Below are 18,189 nucleotides of genomic sequence, written 5' to 3' on the forward strand. Positions count from 1 at the left end.
AGTGAAGCTCTGTTACTGATGAAATTTGGCTCTGGAGCGCCCAGACTGTGCTGAGGCTCTCCACTTCAGAGAGTTGGCAGGAGGACCGACTGGGAAGGCAGTTCCATTAAATGAGTGTAGTAAATGAGTAGCTAGCTAGAAATCTTGTCTTTTGCAAACCTACAGAGCTGGGACTAAGTGGAAAGGGGAAGGAGTTTGAAACTGCCTGGAAGCTTGCCCCTAGGGACAGGGAGTGACCAGCGATTCAAATTGTCCATAGGGCACAGCGAATTCCCCAACTTGCTTTTATCCAGGATCAATCACAAGAAGCCTTATCTTATGGAGAATCTGATCCCCCAGGTATTTCTGGGCAGTGGTACTTTTGAGCAGGGTCAGTGCTATGGTTCAAGAGAGTGTTTCTGAACAAGACCCAAGTGAATGACTCAAGGCAGGAGTAGGCATCTTGACTGGGCCTGGGGAAGCTGAAGCCTATAGCCCATTGTTCAGATGGGACAAGCTGGGGCTTCCATCAGGCTAACTAGATACCAGTTGGCTGTTAATAATAATGATAGCTGCCATATCAAGTATTTTCTGTGTGGTGGGCAGTGTGTGCCAGGTACCCTTTATCTGCATATCTTGGCTGAATCCTTACAACAGCTCTATGAGGCAGGTTGAGGAAATTCAGGTTTTGATCAGGGTCAAACAATAACCAGTGGCAGAGTTGGGCTTTGACTTCAGAGCTGGATCTTTTTTTTGTTTTTTTTTTTGGTGAGGAAGATTAGCCCTGAGCTAACATCTCTTGCCAATCTTCCTCTTTTTGCTTGAGGAAGATCATTGCTGAGCTAATATGTGTGCCAATCTTCCTCTGTTTTGTATATGGGATGCCACCCACATGGCTTGACAAGTGATGTGTAGGTCCATGCCCAGGATCCGAACCTACAAACCCCAGACCACCAAAGCAGAGCAGGCAAACCTACATCACCAGGTTGGCCCCTAGTGCTGGATCTTTTAACCACGTCAGTGGACTGAAACATCACAGGTTTAGGGCCTCAGGACTAATTCTAGTCCCCACCTCTGGTGAGCCTGAGCCCAAGGGCATCTTGCCTACCTGGATCAGAGTGGCAGGACTCGCTGGGAGAGGGCAGTGGATAGGGCACCCTTGCATACTAGGCAGACCATGTGTTGTTCTCTTTCCAGTGACTGATCGTAAAACTTGCTGCTCTGGGATTGCTGTGGACCCATCCATTGGTGGGCCTTCCTTAGGTGCTCTGGTGTACGTGGGCTCAGTGGTCTAGCCTAGTGGTAAAGGTCATGGTTTCTCAAGCCAGACCAGGTTCTGTTTAACTGATCTTTGGTAATTTACTTTGTGCCTCAGTTTCCCCATCTTTAAATGGGATTGTGGTGAGGATATATGAGTTTTAATGTCCATAAAGTGCTTAGCATAGTGCCTGGCATGCTATCAAGTGTTCAATAATTGATAACTGTTATTATTAGCTATTAGCCAACAGCTAGTGGGTCCAGGGAGACCTTCAATTTTAAAACACTTGAAGTGCTGCCAGCCTGGGACACGGGGCTGGGCACTGTGAGTGAACCTGGGAAAAGCTCTGGGAGCAGAACTATTTTCCCAAAGAAGAGGTAGACACAAAAGGAGGGAGCTCTTTGAGTAATCGGGGCTGCACTCACCATCAGATATGAAAGTATTTTCTTCTGGCTTGAGATCACCACTCCCCTCAACACTCAGCTGGAAGGGGAGCATTTCAAAGAAAGGGACCAGAATGGAAGAAGGGATCTGACCTTCTGTCACTTGTTGATTGGTCATGTCTGAATTGATTTTCCCCTCCTTTTTCTCATCTGCTGGGCATGTTAAAAGTCTTCAGATTTCAGCTGGTTCTGCTGTGTCAGGTCATGAAAGATGCTTTTACATGGAGGGCCAGGTGGGTAAATGGGATTAGGGCCTCTTTGGGAGGCCCATCTGTTCCATCCCTACCTGAAGGCCTTGGCACCAGGATTTGGAGGAAGCTGGTATAATGAAGCATCTGTCTGGTGGGGGCAGGGGTGAGTGGCCTGATGTAGGTGGGTCAGATGGAGGCCAGGAAATCCTCTTATCCTGCCAGGTACCTGGGCCTCCCTCAGCAGCAGGAGCTGAGCAGCAAACCCTGGTGAGTCAGCGTGCCTGGGAATTAGTTGCCAGTCTGCGAGCATGTGGGTTTGTGTAAGTTTGGGCCTTTTGTTTCCTTCAGTACTCTGGTCTTTAGAAACACAAATCTGGAAACCAGACCCTCCACATGCTATAGTCCTGCTTGTTTTGAGATAATTCAGCTTGAACAGTTGCTTCCGGTGTATGCTGGTCTTCCCAGAATTAACCCTTTACCTTTTAAAATTTTAATAGGCTTCCTAGCTGTACTCTTAAAGCATAAAAAGACTTAGAAAAAACTGACTTGGGTCTCATTTTCCACACCAAAAACCCTTATAAGAGTTTCAGTGTATTTTTGAAGCCTAAGTGAAACTGCAAGTCTTGAGGGCATGTGTAGACATGTCTCTTTGTCTTTTATTCTCTGAGTGTGGAAAAATGGGACACACCCTGATATGATACGTCTCCAATAACTAAAGGGATGCTTTTGGTCTTCATTTTAAACTTGTATACTTAGAAATTACCCTTACAATTCCTTTTGGAGATAACTCCAAATTTATCCAGGGACTATTTGGAGGAAGCTAAAGTTCTTTAGGTAAAGTTTAAAGTTCCAACTTGCCTTAAAAAGTACCCTTCTGCCCCACTGCCGGTCTCCTAAGAGCTTTGAATTTGGATCACGAAGGTCCATGAAAGCTCCCGAGAGCTGGAGAGGCATGGGACTGACATTGATTTGGTCTGCTTTCCCTACTGTATTTCTGGTTCCTGGTCTAAATTTCTATTAACATTGCAATTTCAGTTGCTGCAATTATTATAGCAAAACACAAAATTTTATGGGTATTAAATTGTAGATGGATCATCTAGTTTACTAGTTGAAAGTAAGAATAAGAGTCATGAGTAGACAGAGTCTTCAGAGAAATCACCTCACCCCTGGCCCAGAAATTTCTAGCAATTCTTTAAAAAAAAAAAAAGCACTTTAATTATGTAAGTAATAAATAAATCACCATGATGAGTTTGTTATGTAACAGTGCAGACTTTTTCATCCAGTCATTATTTACCATTTAGAGATTGTATTTGGGGAAATCAGCCCCTCTTTTAAAGCAGAGACACCCTCGTGGAGGACTGAGCCTGCAGGCCCTATAGCACATTCATATTTATTGTGATCTTGGCTTGCATTCTACATACAGCCTTGCAGAGGACCTGAAGGGGGAGAAAAAGAAGCTCTGGAACTGGGAATCTTGGTATGGAGTACAGGCTTGGTGGATGGCTCCAATAGGTGGGCAGAAGAAGGGTGGAGAAAGGGTATTTCACCTACTTTGGAGGTGAGATCCAAATTCCCAGAAAGGAATTTGAAGAGATCAGAGACAAATTTCACTTTGCTATTTGGCTAGGACTGTACTTGTAGTCTTAACTCTGCAAATCCTTTGCCTTATCTTAGGCCATTATGAAACTCTATAGTTGTCTTGGATGTGGCCACCCCTTCTCCCTACTCAACCTACTTAAAAAGAAAACCTGAGGTGACATTAGAGACTAGAAGATGAATCATTTATTTCCACCTTCTGGCTTAACCCAGGTCCAAATAATTTTCTTATGTAATGGCAAGTTGGCAAGACAGATTTCCTCTGGAATATTTTTGGCAAAACTATAGTCTTCCTTGATGCATTCTGCACATGAATCAACCTCTTTGTAACCTATGTTACCTTAAGAATTTTAGGAATTTTCCTTATTGGTTCTCCATATGTGCCCTAGCCACTGCATTTCCAAAGTGAAGGTATAGAGCTGCCTTAGGTGGGAGGGGGTGTAAACTCAGGGTATCTCCCTGGTTCATGGTTGGCTCATTGAAATACAGTGGTGCTCCAGTGCATAGTCCCTAGAGAGGAGCTTGCAAAAGTCTCACTTTCCAGCGGTGACTGCTCTCTAATTTCCTTCCAGGTTGGCTGGCTCCTCTGGCTGATGGCATGTTGAGGCACGTGGGCCAGTGGCAGGGAGGGCATCCAATCCAGAGGGGGCCACTCTAGAGGCCAGGCCATCAGCACCATGGGCCAGTGCGTCACCAAGTGCAAGAATCCCTCATCAACCCTGGGCAGCAAGAATGGAGACCGTGACCCCAGCAGCAAATCACACAGCAGGCGGGGTGCAGGCCACCGTGAGGAACAGCCACCAGCCTGTGGCAAGCCAAGTGGGGATATCCTTGTCAATGGGACCAAGAAGGCAGAGGCTGCCACTGAGGCTTGCCAGCTGCCAACATCCTCGGGAGATGCTGGGAGGGAGCCAAAGTCAAATGCCGAGGAGTCTTCTTTGCAGAAGTTGGAAGAACTGTTCAGGCGCTACAAGGATGAGCGGGAGGATGCAATTTTGGAAGAAGGCATGGAGCGCTTTTGCAATGACCTGTGTGTTGACCCCACAGAATTTCGAGTGCTGCTCTTGGCTTGGAAGTTCCAGGCTGCTACCATGTGCAAATTCACCAGGTTAGTCACAAATACTTCATGTCACCAGGTGAGCAGAGGAGGAAAGAGAGCAGCATTGGGCAGTGGTGCCCAGCTAGGATAGAACTGGGTTGGCTTCATAGGGTTTTGGGTAAGTCCTTTTTTCTTTTTCTGACCAATTTCTCTAAAGCTACTCAGCCTCCGAGTAACTGGACACCAACCATTTTTGCCTTAAGTTAAATGAGAAGTAATCCATGTTGAGCCACAATGCCAAGCTGCTGCCCAGCCCCACTGCTGTTTCAAACCTTTATCTTTTCTCTTATTCTTTTACTTATCAATTCACGTACTTCCTCACACACTTGATATTTATTGTACACCTATGATGTGCCAGGCTCTGTGAGTGCCAATACAGTGAGTGCTTCTGGGCATATGCCTCTGTCACTACATGAAGCCACTTGCCCCTTCTAGCTCTTCACACGTTGCCTTCAGCTAGCCTATGGGCCAAGAAGGACAGCTGGCCCCAGTTATCAAGCTGTAGTTGTGCATATCGTCATGATCATGTGTCCTTATAGAGGTTGTTTGTGGGGGAGGACATGGCAGGATCACCCCAAAGTGTGGTTTACAGAGCACTGGGTTATAATAAGAATGGACTTTGAGAACCACCCCATATAATTTCTAGCCCCTGGGTAGGTTACCCAACAGACCTCAGATGCCTTATATCTTCAGTGGATACAGCAGTCTCTGAGAAGATGATCACATGAAACCATGTCGTAAGCTGAAAGTTTATATAGATTTTAAAAATACACAATTTTTGTTTTTTAATAATAGAACTTTGATCCCTGGTGGCAGAGTCACCCAGGTTCATCCAGAATCTGGCTATAGAAATCTCCCTTGGCAGTCACAAAAAATATTCCAAAAACAAATAATCCATAGAGAATCTAAAAGAAAGCAGGAAGACTTCTGATCTGGGAAGAGAGTCTACAGTAATTACTCTTGCAGAATGGGAAACAGGGTGTATGAAGCAGGAGACCTGGGTTTAGCTTTGGAAAGATGAATGAATGAATGAATGAATGAATGAACCATTATCAGCTGCCTATCATGTGCCAGGCACTGTTAGAAACGGTTGACATATAACTTGATTAGTCTTCACCAAAACCCTATGAAGAGTTTTGACAGATGAAGAAATAGGATTAATTAGCGGAGGAGTTAGAATTCAAATCCAGGCCATCCAGCCTCAAAGCTGTGCTATTAATTACTATATTACCTCTCAGTAAATGATATTGTTTACAATTATTAATTGTGCCCCCTCCTTCCTGTTGCAGGAAGGAGTTTTTTGATGGTTGCAAAGCAATAAGTGCAGACAGCATTGATGGGATCTGTGCACGGTTCCCTAGCCTCTTAACAGAAGCCAAACAAGAGGATAAATTCAAGGATCTCTACCGGTTTACATTTCAGTTTGGCCTGGACTCTGAAGAAGGGCAGCGGTCACTGCATCGGGAAATAGCCATTGCCCTGTGGAAACTAGTCTTTACCCAGAACAATCCTCCAGTATTGGACCAATGGCTAAACTTCCTAACAGAGAACCCCTCGGGGATCAAGGGCATCTCCCGGGACACTTGGAACATGTTCCTTAACTTCACTCAGGTGATTGGCCCCGACCTCAGCAACTACAGTGAAGATGAGGCCTGGCCAAGTCTCTTTGATACCTTTGTGGAGTGGGAAATGGAGCGAAGGAAAAGAGAAGGGGAAGGGAGAGGTGCATTCAGCTCAGGGCCCGAGGGCTTGTGTCCCGAGGAGCAGACTTAGTGACTCTGTCCCAGGAGCAGCAGCAAGGATCTGCCTGCTGCCCTGCCGCCAACTGAGGAATTGGACCTTTCTGGAAATTACTGAAGATCCGGATATTTTCTACTTTACACCTTTCTCTGCCTTGTATCTGAAAGGGCTCTAAAATGCTGTATCATGTTTTAGGCACTTTCTTCACTTTTTGGTTATTTTGGTTATTTCTTTTTTGGGGGATCCCCCAAAATATTTGAACCTGGCTACATGTTGTGTATCTTTTTTTTGAAGCCTTCAGATAGAATAGCCTGCCATTTCTTGCACAAATTAGATTTTGGGGGGCGGGTGTAGGGTAGGGCCGGGGAGTGGGACGGTTAGGTTGAATTAACATTACAAAATGATACAGTGCCAGATCTCAGTTTTGCATATTCTGTTTTTCAGGGCAGGTCTGTACTGTGTGTAGTGCTGTTTACATGGTTGAATTTAGGTTGTAATAATTATTTTTAAAGATTTACAGAGTTGAATAGCAGTGTTAACTGTTAACCACATTGCATTAATTCCCAGGCAAATTAAAGCTCTTGGAGAGCAAAGGCCAGCCAAGAGCGTTTGTAGTCTGGTGACAACCCCCTTTTTAGCTAATTTATCCCAAACCCTTATTTTCCTCACTTCTTGCTCATTCCTTCTTTCACCTATTGCATTTCATGTTGAGTTTATCCATCAACATACTGCACCTGTCAGTCAAGTGAGCAGTTTTTTTTAGAACATATTATACTGAGAACCACTTAAGCATTGAATGCAGAGAAAGCAGTGCTACCTCAGTTTTGCTGGAAGTAGACTTTGATAGTTTTCTTTCTTTGATGAGTTTTTCTGTATTTTCATGTTGTAAGTAGAAATACTTTTTTTTTTTTCATTTCCCTTGGAGCCAAAGTTTCTGTTCTTAGTGGTCGGAAAACTGTGCCTGCCGGCCAACTGACTTGAAGGAAAACTGTGGTATGGAGCTCTGCTTGAATTATTTTTTTTTAAATTTTTTTGAATATCATCAGCTTACTTGTCTGGCAAGTGCAGAAGCCTGGGGCTGGCCTGAACTCTGCCAAACAAATATAGAAGCGTATTTAATAGTTAAACGTGTGCCCTTTCCCTTCTTGCTGCACCAATGTTGTCACTTAACCCCCAGGAGTTATTTATTATCTTCTTTGTTAATGTCAGGCTCATTTGGGGTAACGTGATGACTGTTTAGGTTTACATGACCCTCCTCTCCTTCCCTTACCCCCAAATATGTATATATACATATATAAGATATGTATATATTTTACCTATATAAAATATATATATACGCATATATGTATCTATATTCCTTTGTTTCTTTGCCTGCTAAAACTGGCCATAAAAGAGGGAGCTGCCTTCCATATATAAAATATAAGAAGAGTGCCAGGGAACGTCATAATAGAGGCTTTTGAATCTGAATTTGGACCATTTTCACTAAAGAGAAAATGAATTTTCTTAGCCCTTTCCTCACAGGAGGGAGGAGCCCAGTTCCCCAGACTCCTCCGCATGCTCGCTCCATAAGGCCAGCTTTGGCCAAACTGCCAACAAGAGCTGACTCTGCTCCTGCCTCGTTTCAGTAGAGGGTCCTCTTGTTATTTTTCCATTAAAAAAAAATGTCCTCAAAAAGTGTACTGGAAGGGTGGGTGGCAGGAACTTGTACAGTTCAGCTTCTGACACTTTGGAACAGATTGAAAAGGGAATCTTTTAAATAAAAACTTATAAAAATATTTATATTCTTGAGGTAATGAGAGTTTGTCTATTAAACATTTGGAGTTTTCTCTCCTAACTACCCCATCTCCCAGGTGTATGTTTCTCAGCCTGGGCAGGAATTGCTTATTTTGAGTTCCTTTATTAGCAGCTGTAAGGTTCTGGGCTCCCATCTTTACAAAGATGATTATTTAAGGAGTTTCTGCAGTCGATATTTTTCTAAAATTGAGATTGACATAGGGAACAAGTTTGGAGTTTAAATTTTTTTTTTTTAATCCTAAACCTGACAGTTGCCCCTTCTAGAAGGGCGGATGGGAAACTTTAAAATCAGCCACAGTAGGTTAGCAATACTGCTGGAAAGCTGAAGAGGGTCTCAGGCCAGATGCCTGGCTTTGTTCTAGCCTAAGACAGAAGATTGTTGTATAGAGGGTTTCTAGGGGCCCCAGCAGATTCTATGGGCTCAACTGTACTTGTGGTGCCCAGACTGAGGTCTTAAAGAGACCACCTTCTCCAGCCAGTGTGCAACCCCGTTTTTCCTGATTCTGGATTGGGTAGAGGTTGAATAAGGGACAAGGCAGGTAAGGCTCTTGCTGTCCCAGATCAGAAGGGTGTATGGAGAGAAGTGCACAAGAGGGAGGCGTGGAGGATCCTGAGGACTCTGGCGGAACTGGATCCCTTCCCCAGCCACAAGAAGGCATTCCATGCATTAGGTGTACTAGCGGGGGTGGATTTTGTTTTTTAATTAACTATTCAGCTCCGCCCCCAAAAGAGCAATTAAAAATTATCTTTGGTTGTATTTTTAATGATCTATTTGTTACAAAAATGCAAATGAGAAGCCAGAAAAGGGAGCATTCAGGGAGGGACTTAAAGATTTCCTTCCAGGTTGAATCTTTGATGCAAGGAATTGAAGCTTCCGCAATAGCTCTAGGCCAATGCTTGACTTTCTCTTGACCACAGGAAAAGTAGTTTTTCTGCAAAGGGATCCAAGATGGGGTGTGTGTAGGGTTTGCAGTTCTACTTGTGTTAAATGAAATGTCCCTGTTCCTCTTAACCTAGAAATAGGTTTGCTGCTTAATGAGTGCGCAGTAATTGTGTGGAAGTGGCTAAACACATGCCCCTCAGGTGAGCCACTGCACCCTTCACTTGAACAGTGTAACACCAGGGTGGTGTGGACAGGGGCAGGATGTGGATACCATTTTGAAAATAGGCAAATATCTGAGGGTGACTACAACAAACTGAATGTGTGCTGCGAAATTGCTTGGTTTTTGGCAAATGGCTTTGTGAGCTTCTATGATGTTTCTTTAGCCATTTATTAGAAAGCTGTATGAGATGAAGTGTTGCTTTACTGAATTGTTCTTTCCCCATCCCTGCCTGATTTGAATGTATCATTCTTAACCCCACCTCCTGTAATGACACTTTGCTATGCTTCAGCTGGTTGCCTCAGCAGTTCTCTCTCATCCTTGCCAGATATGCCCACATGTGAGAGTTGGGTCCAAGACCCCATGTATACCCTTCTGAGAAGAAAAATCTACAACTGGGTGAAGGTCCAAATTTCACCTAAGCCCCCAGGCCCAAGGAAATATTAAACTTCCCTAAGGAAAGCACAAACTAGCCTTCTTGGAAAGGAAGAAAGGAGTAAGCCACACAGTATTAGTCGGTCTTTCAAACAAACAGTACCGATCTCCCAGGGGCTGGTGCCAAAATTCAGTCCTCAGTGCTGGAGCCTGCAGGGCGTGGGACTCCATAGTTCATGTGATGGCCTCATATACTATACTATGCCAAACTGTATTAAACAATGGTGGGAAATTACTGGGATAAGGACTTGGGTCTAAAAGTTTAAAAACTCAAACAGATTTCTATTTAGGACTGTGTTTGGTTTGCCACATTTAAAGTGAAGTCTTCAGTGCAGTGCAGCCCAAATTTAGACCCAATTGTACAATTATAAGGGCTGGAAGGAAGCTGCTAGGTTTTTGTTTTAGTTGCCTGCTGTGCCATTCTTGTGTCTCTAATATTTGGTTAGTGATTACTTGAACATCTTGGTAACTGACAAAGGTCTTCCGTGGGGGACTCCAGCAGTATCTTGTTTAAACAGCTGAAAGGACTATTGAAAGTTATTAAAGTGTGTTAATTGGGACTCATTTGAGGACATGTGATATTCCTCCTCCTCTTACTCCACAATCTGTTTTCTGAATCATATAGAGGGGCTTCCCACCCACCACACCCCCTCCCTTCAGAGTTTATTCAACTATGGTAAACTGTAACTATAGCATATATCCAGTTTAACCTGGATTGGGACTGCATTTTAGTGAGGATCTGGTGGTTTTCATTATTGAAAGATAAAATTGATGCTTGAGCACTGGTTGCAGAAGCCAAGTGGTTCAAATAGCTTTGAGTAACCATCAGGTTCTGTTTCTGACTGAGGTGCTGGGGCATCACGTCCTTCCTCTTCCTCTTCTTGAAAACTCAGCCTGCTCTTACAGATAGCTAGTACTTCTACCACCCACCTTCCCTCCCTACTACTTTCAACACAAATCTTGGATATTGCCAAAGGAAGCCATTCAGCAGCTGCTGTGGTTTTTTATTTCCCCCCAACACACATTTATTCTGGGAAAAGTGTCTTCCCTCTGACCCTGGCCCCCAGCCCCGAGTGTGAGATTAATTGCCCTTACTTATTGCACTAATGAATATGGTTTCAAAGGGGGAATTTGAAGCAATAGGCAAATGGGGCTTGGATGAACTGGTCCTACAGATATCCTGCCTTAACCCGCTGAGGTGATGAGTTCACTGCTCATGTGACCCTCCACCTTTGTGGATTCCTCTTGGTTTGTGACCATCGTGTCTGTTTCTTGAAGTTGTACAAACTTGTTGACAAAAGTAATACTTTCGTTTGTATTCTCTGCACTGCTGCACTCTCCAAATGGCCCCTTGAATATTTTTATTACCTTGTTACACACATTTTTGTCTTTGTCTACATTATTTCTTTCTTTTGATGTTTTTTTTATTTGAAGGTTACCTGCTGTTGGATTTAATAAATTTGTTTACTTGACTACTGACAATTCTGCAGCAACAACAACAAAAAACAGTGACTTTATTCTGGGGCAAGATTTACCCATTGGGAGCCTATTCCGACATGATACTGGAAAGCAATTCCTATGCTTTGGAAAATAATCCAGAGTACCAGGATCCCTAGACTCTAAATATGGATGTTGACCTCCCACTCACTAAGCTTAATGGCCTTTAGGGGTCCCTGTAGCAAAAAGCAAATAAGCCCTCACAGGGCCACTACCTAAACAACCAGTCTTAGCAACTGATGTGAATTCCCATGAGTAATAAAAAGTGAATTTGAGCACTGCTAAGTGGATGGCAAAAGAGACAATCTGAAACTATCAAGTGCCACTGCTTTGTGACCTTTGGCAAATTAGTGAAATTCTGAGTTTCCTCTTATCCATCTGTAAATCAAGAGACTGTTATTTCCACCAGTGTTAGGATTTAAAAGAAAGTCTATAAAGCATCTAAGACACACAAGTTTAAGGTTTCCAAAAGGATGTCAGGAGAGTAATGCAGGAAATCCAGAATGGGAGGATGGGGGGTTGGCATGGTCACACATTACCTTTCACAAGTCACCGCCCCTCTTAGGGGCTCAGCTTCCCTGTGTGCCAAATAGGGAATTGCGGGTGGCTTAGACTACTGTGATCCTTGATGGTTCATAAATCTATAAATCTGAATCTGATTATGGTAGACCACTTCTCCCTTAGTTTCCTTTCAATGTATTGCAATCTAGTTACTGTTTATATTTAGGTAAGCTATTGGCCAGCCATCTTACTCACTTCTTTGATGCAGGCCCTGATGGCCTTCCCAAAGATCCCAGCCTCATGTTGGTTATCTCCTAAAAATAATTAAGTACAGTGGTAGGATTAGATGTGTTTTTATTTTTCTTTTCAGTTGGAAAGCGCTTGGGAATCATGGCTACACCTTCGTTCTGTCTAGGGAGAGGGTTTAAGGTTTCCTCAATGGACTGAAATTTTTTCTTTTCCCTATTACCAAAGTCAGCACCAGCTAGAGGCTGGAAGGAAATCTTAGGGGGTGACTTTTTTTTCCACTTAAAAAGTATACCTCCAAAACATGGCTTATTCCCCAGGTGGCTCTTGAGCTTGTGTTCTCTGCACGTTGGCCCTTCTGAGTTACTGAGCCCAGCCAGGGCCTTACATATAGAGGTGTGGGGAATGATGAAGTGAATGACACTGATTTGGGTGCTTATATAGAGCCTGAAGCTATTCAAAGTGTGGTCACAGTGCTGTACAGATTATATATGGCTAAAATCCAATTTTCAATTCAATGAGGGGCAAGCAACGTCACACAATTACCAGATGAGCTTAACTATATGTGGAATGGACTTTTTCTAGCAAGAAAGGTATACTGAAGGTAGTGCCGAGGGTCTGGAGGAGTACAGAAGAATCACCTCAGCACTGGTCTCTTCCCTCCCCTCAAATCCAGTTGCCAAAGCACATGGCTGGGTTGGATGTGCAAGTCATCCTCTAGCTCTGGGATTTGACCTAGATCCGAAGAGTTAGTCTGCTTGGGAAGGAAAGGCCAGGGGAGCCAACCTAACCCTTCCATTTTCTTTCTTCTGCTGTGAGTTCTAAGGATGTTCTGTCTTATGAAAGCCAAAAGGCTCTTACCTGGGTTTAAAGTTCTTCCTACAAATGTTCCAATCTTGATTTTCTTGCCTTAAAGGGGTACTGAGAAAGTCCTTGTGAACATGGCAGCAGTGCAATCAGCAGCAAAGCCTCTAAACTTGTAGTGTTCTGTAATCCATGCTGATGGGGATTCTCCATGGGCCCTATGGTTACCTGGGGTGGTGCTGCTGAAATTGCTAGTATATTACAATATAAAGCTACAAAATAGTACTAGTGTAAGATAGAAGAAAACATGGACACATGCTCTTGTATGCATGGACCTACATGATAAAGGAGGCATCCTCCTTTATTGGGTAAGTAAAGATAGATAATTGGGTAAAATCTATTTGAGGAAAAGTTACCATATGTCTAAATAAATTCCAGGAGGAATAAGGTATTAAGTGTAAAAATGAATTCATTAAAAAATATATATGTGTGTATATATACACATATTTGTCAATGGACATTAAATTGATCTCTGGATCAATCAAGACTTTGTAAGTATAAAAGCAAATAGAAATCATAAAATACAAGAACAAACTTCCAAAACTTACTACCTTAAAATAAAAAACTAGAAACATTTTTGCAGTAATTCACAAATGGACACTAAATCCATAACGAGACCTTAAAAATTCAGTATGGAAAAGTACTTAACAACAGAAACATGGGCAAAGAATGTGGACAACTCACTGAAGAAAAACAATTGGCCAAAAAGCTGCTGGAAAAAAGAGATGCCAATCTAAAGGGTATTCAAATAAATAAAAAAGAAAACCTATGATGAAAAACATTTTTAACTTGTCAAATTGGCAAAGATTTGAAACAAATTCATGCTAGCAAACAGTGTAAAAACTTTTCTGGAGTTAAAAAAACTACCTGTTCATATTATTTAACCCAGTAATTTCACTTCTAGGAATTTTTCTTCGAGAAATATCTGCCAAAGATGGATGTGCAAGGATATACCAGGCAGCATCATTTGGGAACAACTTCAGTGTCAACAATAGGGGACTGTTTTAGAAATTGCAGCACACATCAACATGCTAGAATATTATGCAGCTAAAAATTCTGCTTATGAATAATGGAAAAAGCATGATAGAAGATTGTAAAATAAGTGGCAGTCATTGACTCTGAGTGGTGGGATTAGATGTAATTTTAACTTTTCTTTATTTTTCAAGTTTCTATTAATGTGTTTCCTTATAATAGGGAAGAGGTTATTTACAAAACGGGGGACAAAAGGAAATGAAAACAAATGTGGCAGAATGTCTGAACAACCTCACTATAGGTGAGGCCATGAAGGTCGGAGTAATATATTCAAAGCCTAAACGAAGAGTTCTGTAAAAACCCCTGGAGTTGCTTTCTCCCCCAAATGAGAAGCTGCTTCTCCAGCAGCTGCCTTGGCAGCTCTGCATTGGCTGCCTAGAAGGGTGTGGGAGGAAAAATGCACAAACGCACTTATGAATGGAATGTGTGTTTTGCAAGAGGCCAAGTTGGCAGCTTTGGCTTCCAAAAGGTGGGAGCATCAGCCGAAAGAACAGAGTGTGCAGACGGAGGCCTCAGAGGCCTTATGGTCCAGGCCAATCTCTGCAGAGTTCAGGAGTTGGGGGCCCAAGGGGAAATGTCCAGCCCTACCCATCCAGGAGAAGGAAATGGCTTTGGCTATCCTATGAGCAAAGGGAGTGCTCTTGGCACAGGGAGCCCTAATCTGCTTCTGTAGTCCTACACTTGGAAGGTAAAATGTCATTTACTGAAAACTTAATATCTGCTATCCTTAATTTAATCCTCAGAGCAACCTTATGAAGTAGGTACTAATGTCCTCATTTTATTTTTTACTTTTTTATTAATTTTCTTTTTTGAGGAAGGTTAGCTCTGAGCTAACATCCGCCACCAATCCTTTTTGTTGAGGAAGACTGGCCCTGAGCTGACATCTGTGCCTATCTTCCTCTATTTTATATGTGGGACATCTGCCACAGCATGGCTCGATAAGCAGTGTGTAGGTCTGCACCTAGGATTCTGAACCAGTGAACCCTGGGCCACTGAAGCAGAGCACACGAACTTAACCACTACGCCACTGGGTCAGCCCCACTAATGTTCCCCCCCCTCCTTTTTTTTTTGAGGAAGATTAGCCCTGAGCTAACATCTCCTGCCAATCCTCTACTTTTTGCTGAGGAAGACTGGCCCTGAGCTAACATTCATGCCCATCTTCCTCTACCATATATGTGGGACGCCTACACAGCATGGCTTGCCAAGCGATGCCATGTCTGCACCCCAGGATCTGAACCGGTGAACCCTGGGCTGCCGAAGCGGAACATGTGAACTTAACCACTGCGCCACCAGGCTGGCCCCTAATGTCCCCATTTTAAAGGTGAGGAAACTGAGGCTCAAAGACAGAAAATAATTCATACACAGCCCACTACTCTGTCATTTTCCACAAACTGGATCTTTGAAATTTCACAATAATCCTTAAAAGTACATAATTCCTCATTTTATACAGCTGTGGAAATGAACCTAAACAAGGTTAAGTGACTTGCCCAGGAGCAGAGCTGAAGTGGCAACCCAGGCCTGTATCGAAAGGCAGACACTTACTTTGTCTTTCAGGACTGGAGTCTCAAGAAGTAAATAGCAGCTAAGCTCCCACAGCTTTGGAGCTCAGCTGCACTGGAAAGAATCCAGCAACACTGTCAGTTTCAAGATGTTTTCAGGGCCTAGCAGCTGAGGTTGGCAGTATACCTGGGGAACTTTCCTCTTTACAAAGGAGCTTCAAGTTGCAGTGTCTCGATCCCAAATCAATCTCCTCAATTCTGGCTCCTGGTTCCCAACTTTCACACAGGGCCAGATCTTAGAGAAATTACTTCTAAAAGTTTAAACACTGCCTTAAATGCCAGTGTTTAATTCTCTGCCAGAGTTAATTTTAAGCAGAATTATTTTTTTCTAATTATAAAAGCAATATATGCTGATTTTAAAACAAAAAACAGCCTACACACAGAAAAGCATTTGGTAAAACTTAATCTGCCAATCCCACTCACCAGAGATAAATATCGTTAACATTTTGGCATATAGCTTTCCAGGTTTTGTTCTAAGCTTATGCATATCTTTTTCTACAAAAATGGACCCAAACTATACATACTATTCTGTAACCCTCCATGCTTCATACAACACATAATATACTGTGAATGCATAATCTCAATTTACAACAATCCTATGAGAGATGTATCCATATTATCCCAAGCACAAATATGTTAAGTAATTTACTCAAGTTCATTCAACTAATAAGTAGGAAAGCTGGCATTCAAAGTCAGGCAGCCTGGATCTAGAGGTCTACTGCACTTCTTGCAGATCTCTTTCACTACAGATTTTATTTACACGTGTGCATGCATACACACATAATTTTTCTTTTTAAAGATTGGCACCTGAGCTAACATCTGTTGTCAATCTTTTTGTTTTTCTTCTTCCTCTCCCCAAAGTCCCCCAGCAAACAGCTGTACACTAGTTGTGAGTGCCTTTGGCCATGCTATGTGGGACGCTGTCTCAGCATGGCCCACTGAGTGGTGCCATGTCCGTGCCCAGGATCTGAACCAGCGAAAACCTGGGCCACCAAAGTGGAGCACGTGAACCCAACCACTTGGCCACGGGGCTGGCCCCCCACACATAATTTTTTTTAAATGGCTACCTAGAATTCCGTAGTAATAACCCTGTGATATCTCCTCTAAACATGTTTTTGTGAAACTATCCTATTACTGTAGGATAATACTCTATAATTGCTGGGTCCAAATGTATGGACTAATTTAAAAGGTTTTTTGGTATAAGTGTATGCCAGATTTGTCCATCTTTTCTGAAGGGCAGCTAATCTCTCTATCAGTTTTAGAATTGTGTATGCCTATGCCCATGTCCTTTTCCAACAGAAAATGTTAACAGTTTGAGAGCTGATAAAAAAGCAGAGCACTGGCATTTACTGAAATTGAAGCTTCTAGTCCTAAGGGGGGGATCTGGTGTGATGGAGGCACCTATTGGTGAAGGGTGACACTGCAGTCTCACTGAAGGGAAGGAAGCAGTCCTAAAAATGGAATTGGAAGGGGTCTTCCAGTATTAGTAAAAAGCTAAGAGTCTTCCACTCTCCTCTGTCTGGTGCACCTGCCAGATTTTTCAGTTCAGCCTGTCTTTTTCCTTCAATTTTTTAACAGCTATCAATGAGAAAACAGTGTGTCTTACAAAAATTTGCTTCAAAGATACTACAACTCTGACAAACTGTGTAATGGCTGGGTTTTCTCCACACAGAAGTCATTCCTCCTCCTGGTTTCCTTACCTATATTTACCATTTAATAGGAGTGCTACATGGAATGAGCATCTGCCATAGTAATTGTGTATAAACTCACTGACACAAAGAAAGTACAAACTGTGGTTTCCTCCCCTCACCGTCTTAAGATGAGGAATGCTTTAATTTTAGGCATTTATTGAAAATTTGTACATGCCATATAAATGGACTAGACTACTTAGCTGGTACACCGTTTCCACAAAAGCTGTCTGCTGGATAGAGAGGCCTCGCAGCCTCTGGAGAGGCTGAAGCCTGACCACATTCTCTGCCATTGCTCACAACAAATAAGAAATGGCATGTGGAAAGTGGTGGGCAGACTCACGAACACATATTTAGGGTGGTGCTTTCCTCTTCACCTTTTATTCCCATCAGTCCTAGGCCACAGTGTGATCCATGAGTGCTGCAACAAATAAGGAATGAAGATACGTTTTTATCCACAAGGCTGAATGAATGGTTATAAATTCACAGGTAGAAGAGGTAAGTTTTGGGGGCTATGTGTATGTGCCATGAGGCAGGGGGTGGGCAGGTAGACAGTTTATGGAAAGCTGCTTGCTGAAAATGGTTCAGTGGAAAGAACACTGACTAGTGCCAGAGGCCTAGAATCAAATCATAGCTCCGCCACTTAATAGATGTGAGGCACATCTTAACCAAGGGTTTCTTCAACTATAAAATTACCATATATTTACATTACTATCTCACAGGGTTTTGTGAGGACTACAGACAATAATACCTAACATATTTGAAGCACCTACTACATGCCAAGCATTCTCCTAAGCACTTTATATGGGTTTTCATTTAATGCTCAAAACAGCTCATATACCTAATGTGGCTACTGATGTAGGTACAGTTGTTATGTCCACTTTTCAAATACAGAAACAGTCTCATAGACATATAACTTGCTCAAGTCACACAAATGTTTAGTGACAGAACTAGATATTGATGGCCATCTGCCATCATGGTCCATTTAAATTGCTGTTAGAGTTTATTCCTTTGTACATTTTACTTAAAACACTTTTGTAGCACCTACCATGTGCCAGGCACTGTTTGAAAAACTTTACAAAACATTAACTTATTTAATAATGTATGTTGAAAACACTTGGCACAGTGCTTAGAACTTAGGAGTCATCCAATACATGTTAGTTCCCT

At 42.7% G+C, this 18,189-nt stretch overlaps 2 protein-coding genes across 7 annotated transcripts in view; one reads left to right on the plus strand and one right to left on the minus strand.

Annotated features, from left to right (window-relative positions):
• DCUN1D3 (defective in cullin neddylation 1 domain containing 3) overlaps window positions 1-11,107 on the plus strand; it is a 37,921-nt gene extending 26,814 nt beyond the window's left edge. For all 6 annotated transcript variants that reach the window (XM_046665942.1, XM_046665941.1, XM_046665943.1 and 3 more), the window contains 2 exons: window positions 4,040-4,575; window positions 5,856-11,107. In XM_046665942.1, the coding sequence (XP_046521898.1) occupies window positions 4,145-4,575; window positions 5,856-6,339 (915 nt within the window). In that variant the 5' untranslated portion in view covers window positions 4,040-4,144 and the 3' untranslated portion in view covers window positions 6,340-11,107. The remainder of the gene's footprint in view (window positions 1-4,039; window positions 4,576-5,855) is intronic.
• Window positions 11,108-17,164: 6,057 nt separating this feature from the next.
• The window catches only part of REXO5 (RNA exonuclease 5), a 29,722-nt gene continuing 28,697 nt past the window's right edge, over window positions 17,165-18,189 (minus strand). Inside the window, exon 17 of the mRNA XM_046665846.1 lies at window positions 17,165-17,443. Coding sequence (XP_046521802.1) covers window positions 17,362-17,443 — 82 coding nt within the window. The 3' untranslated portion in view covers window positions 17,165-17,361. The remainder of the gene's footprint in view (window positions 17,444-18,189) is intronic.

The sequence above is a fragment of the Equus quagga genome, chromosome 7 (genome assembly GCF_021613505.1).
Source record: "Equus quagga isolate Etosha38 chromosome 7, UCLA_HA_Equagga_1.0, whole genome shotgun sequence".
In the NCBI taxonomy this organism is placed as follows: Eukaryota; Metazoa; Chordata; class Mammalia; order Perissodactyla; family Equidae; genus Equus; species Equus quagga.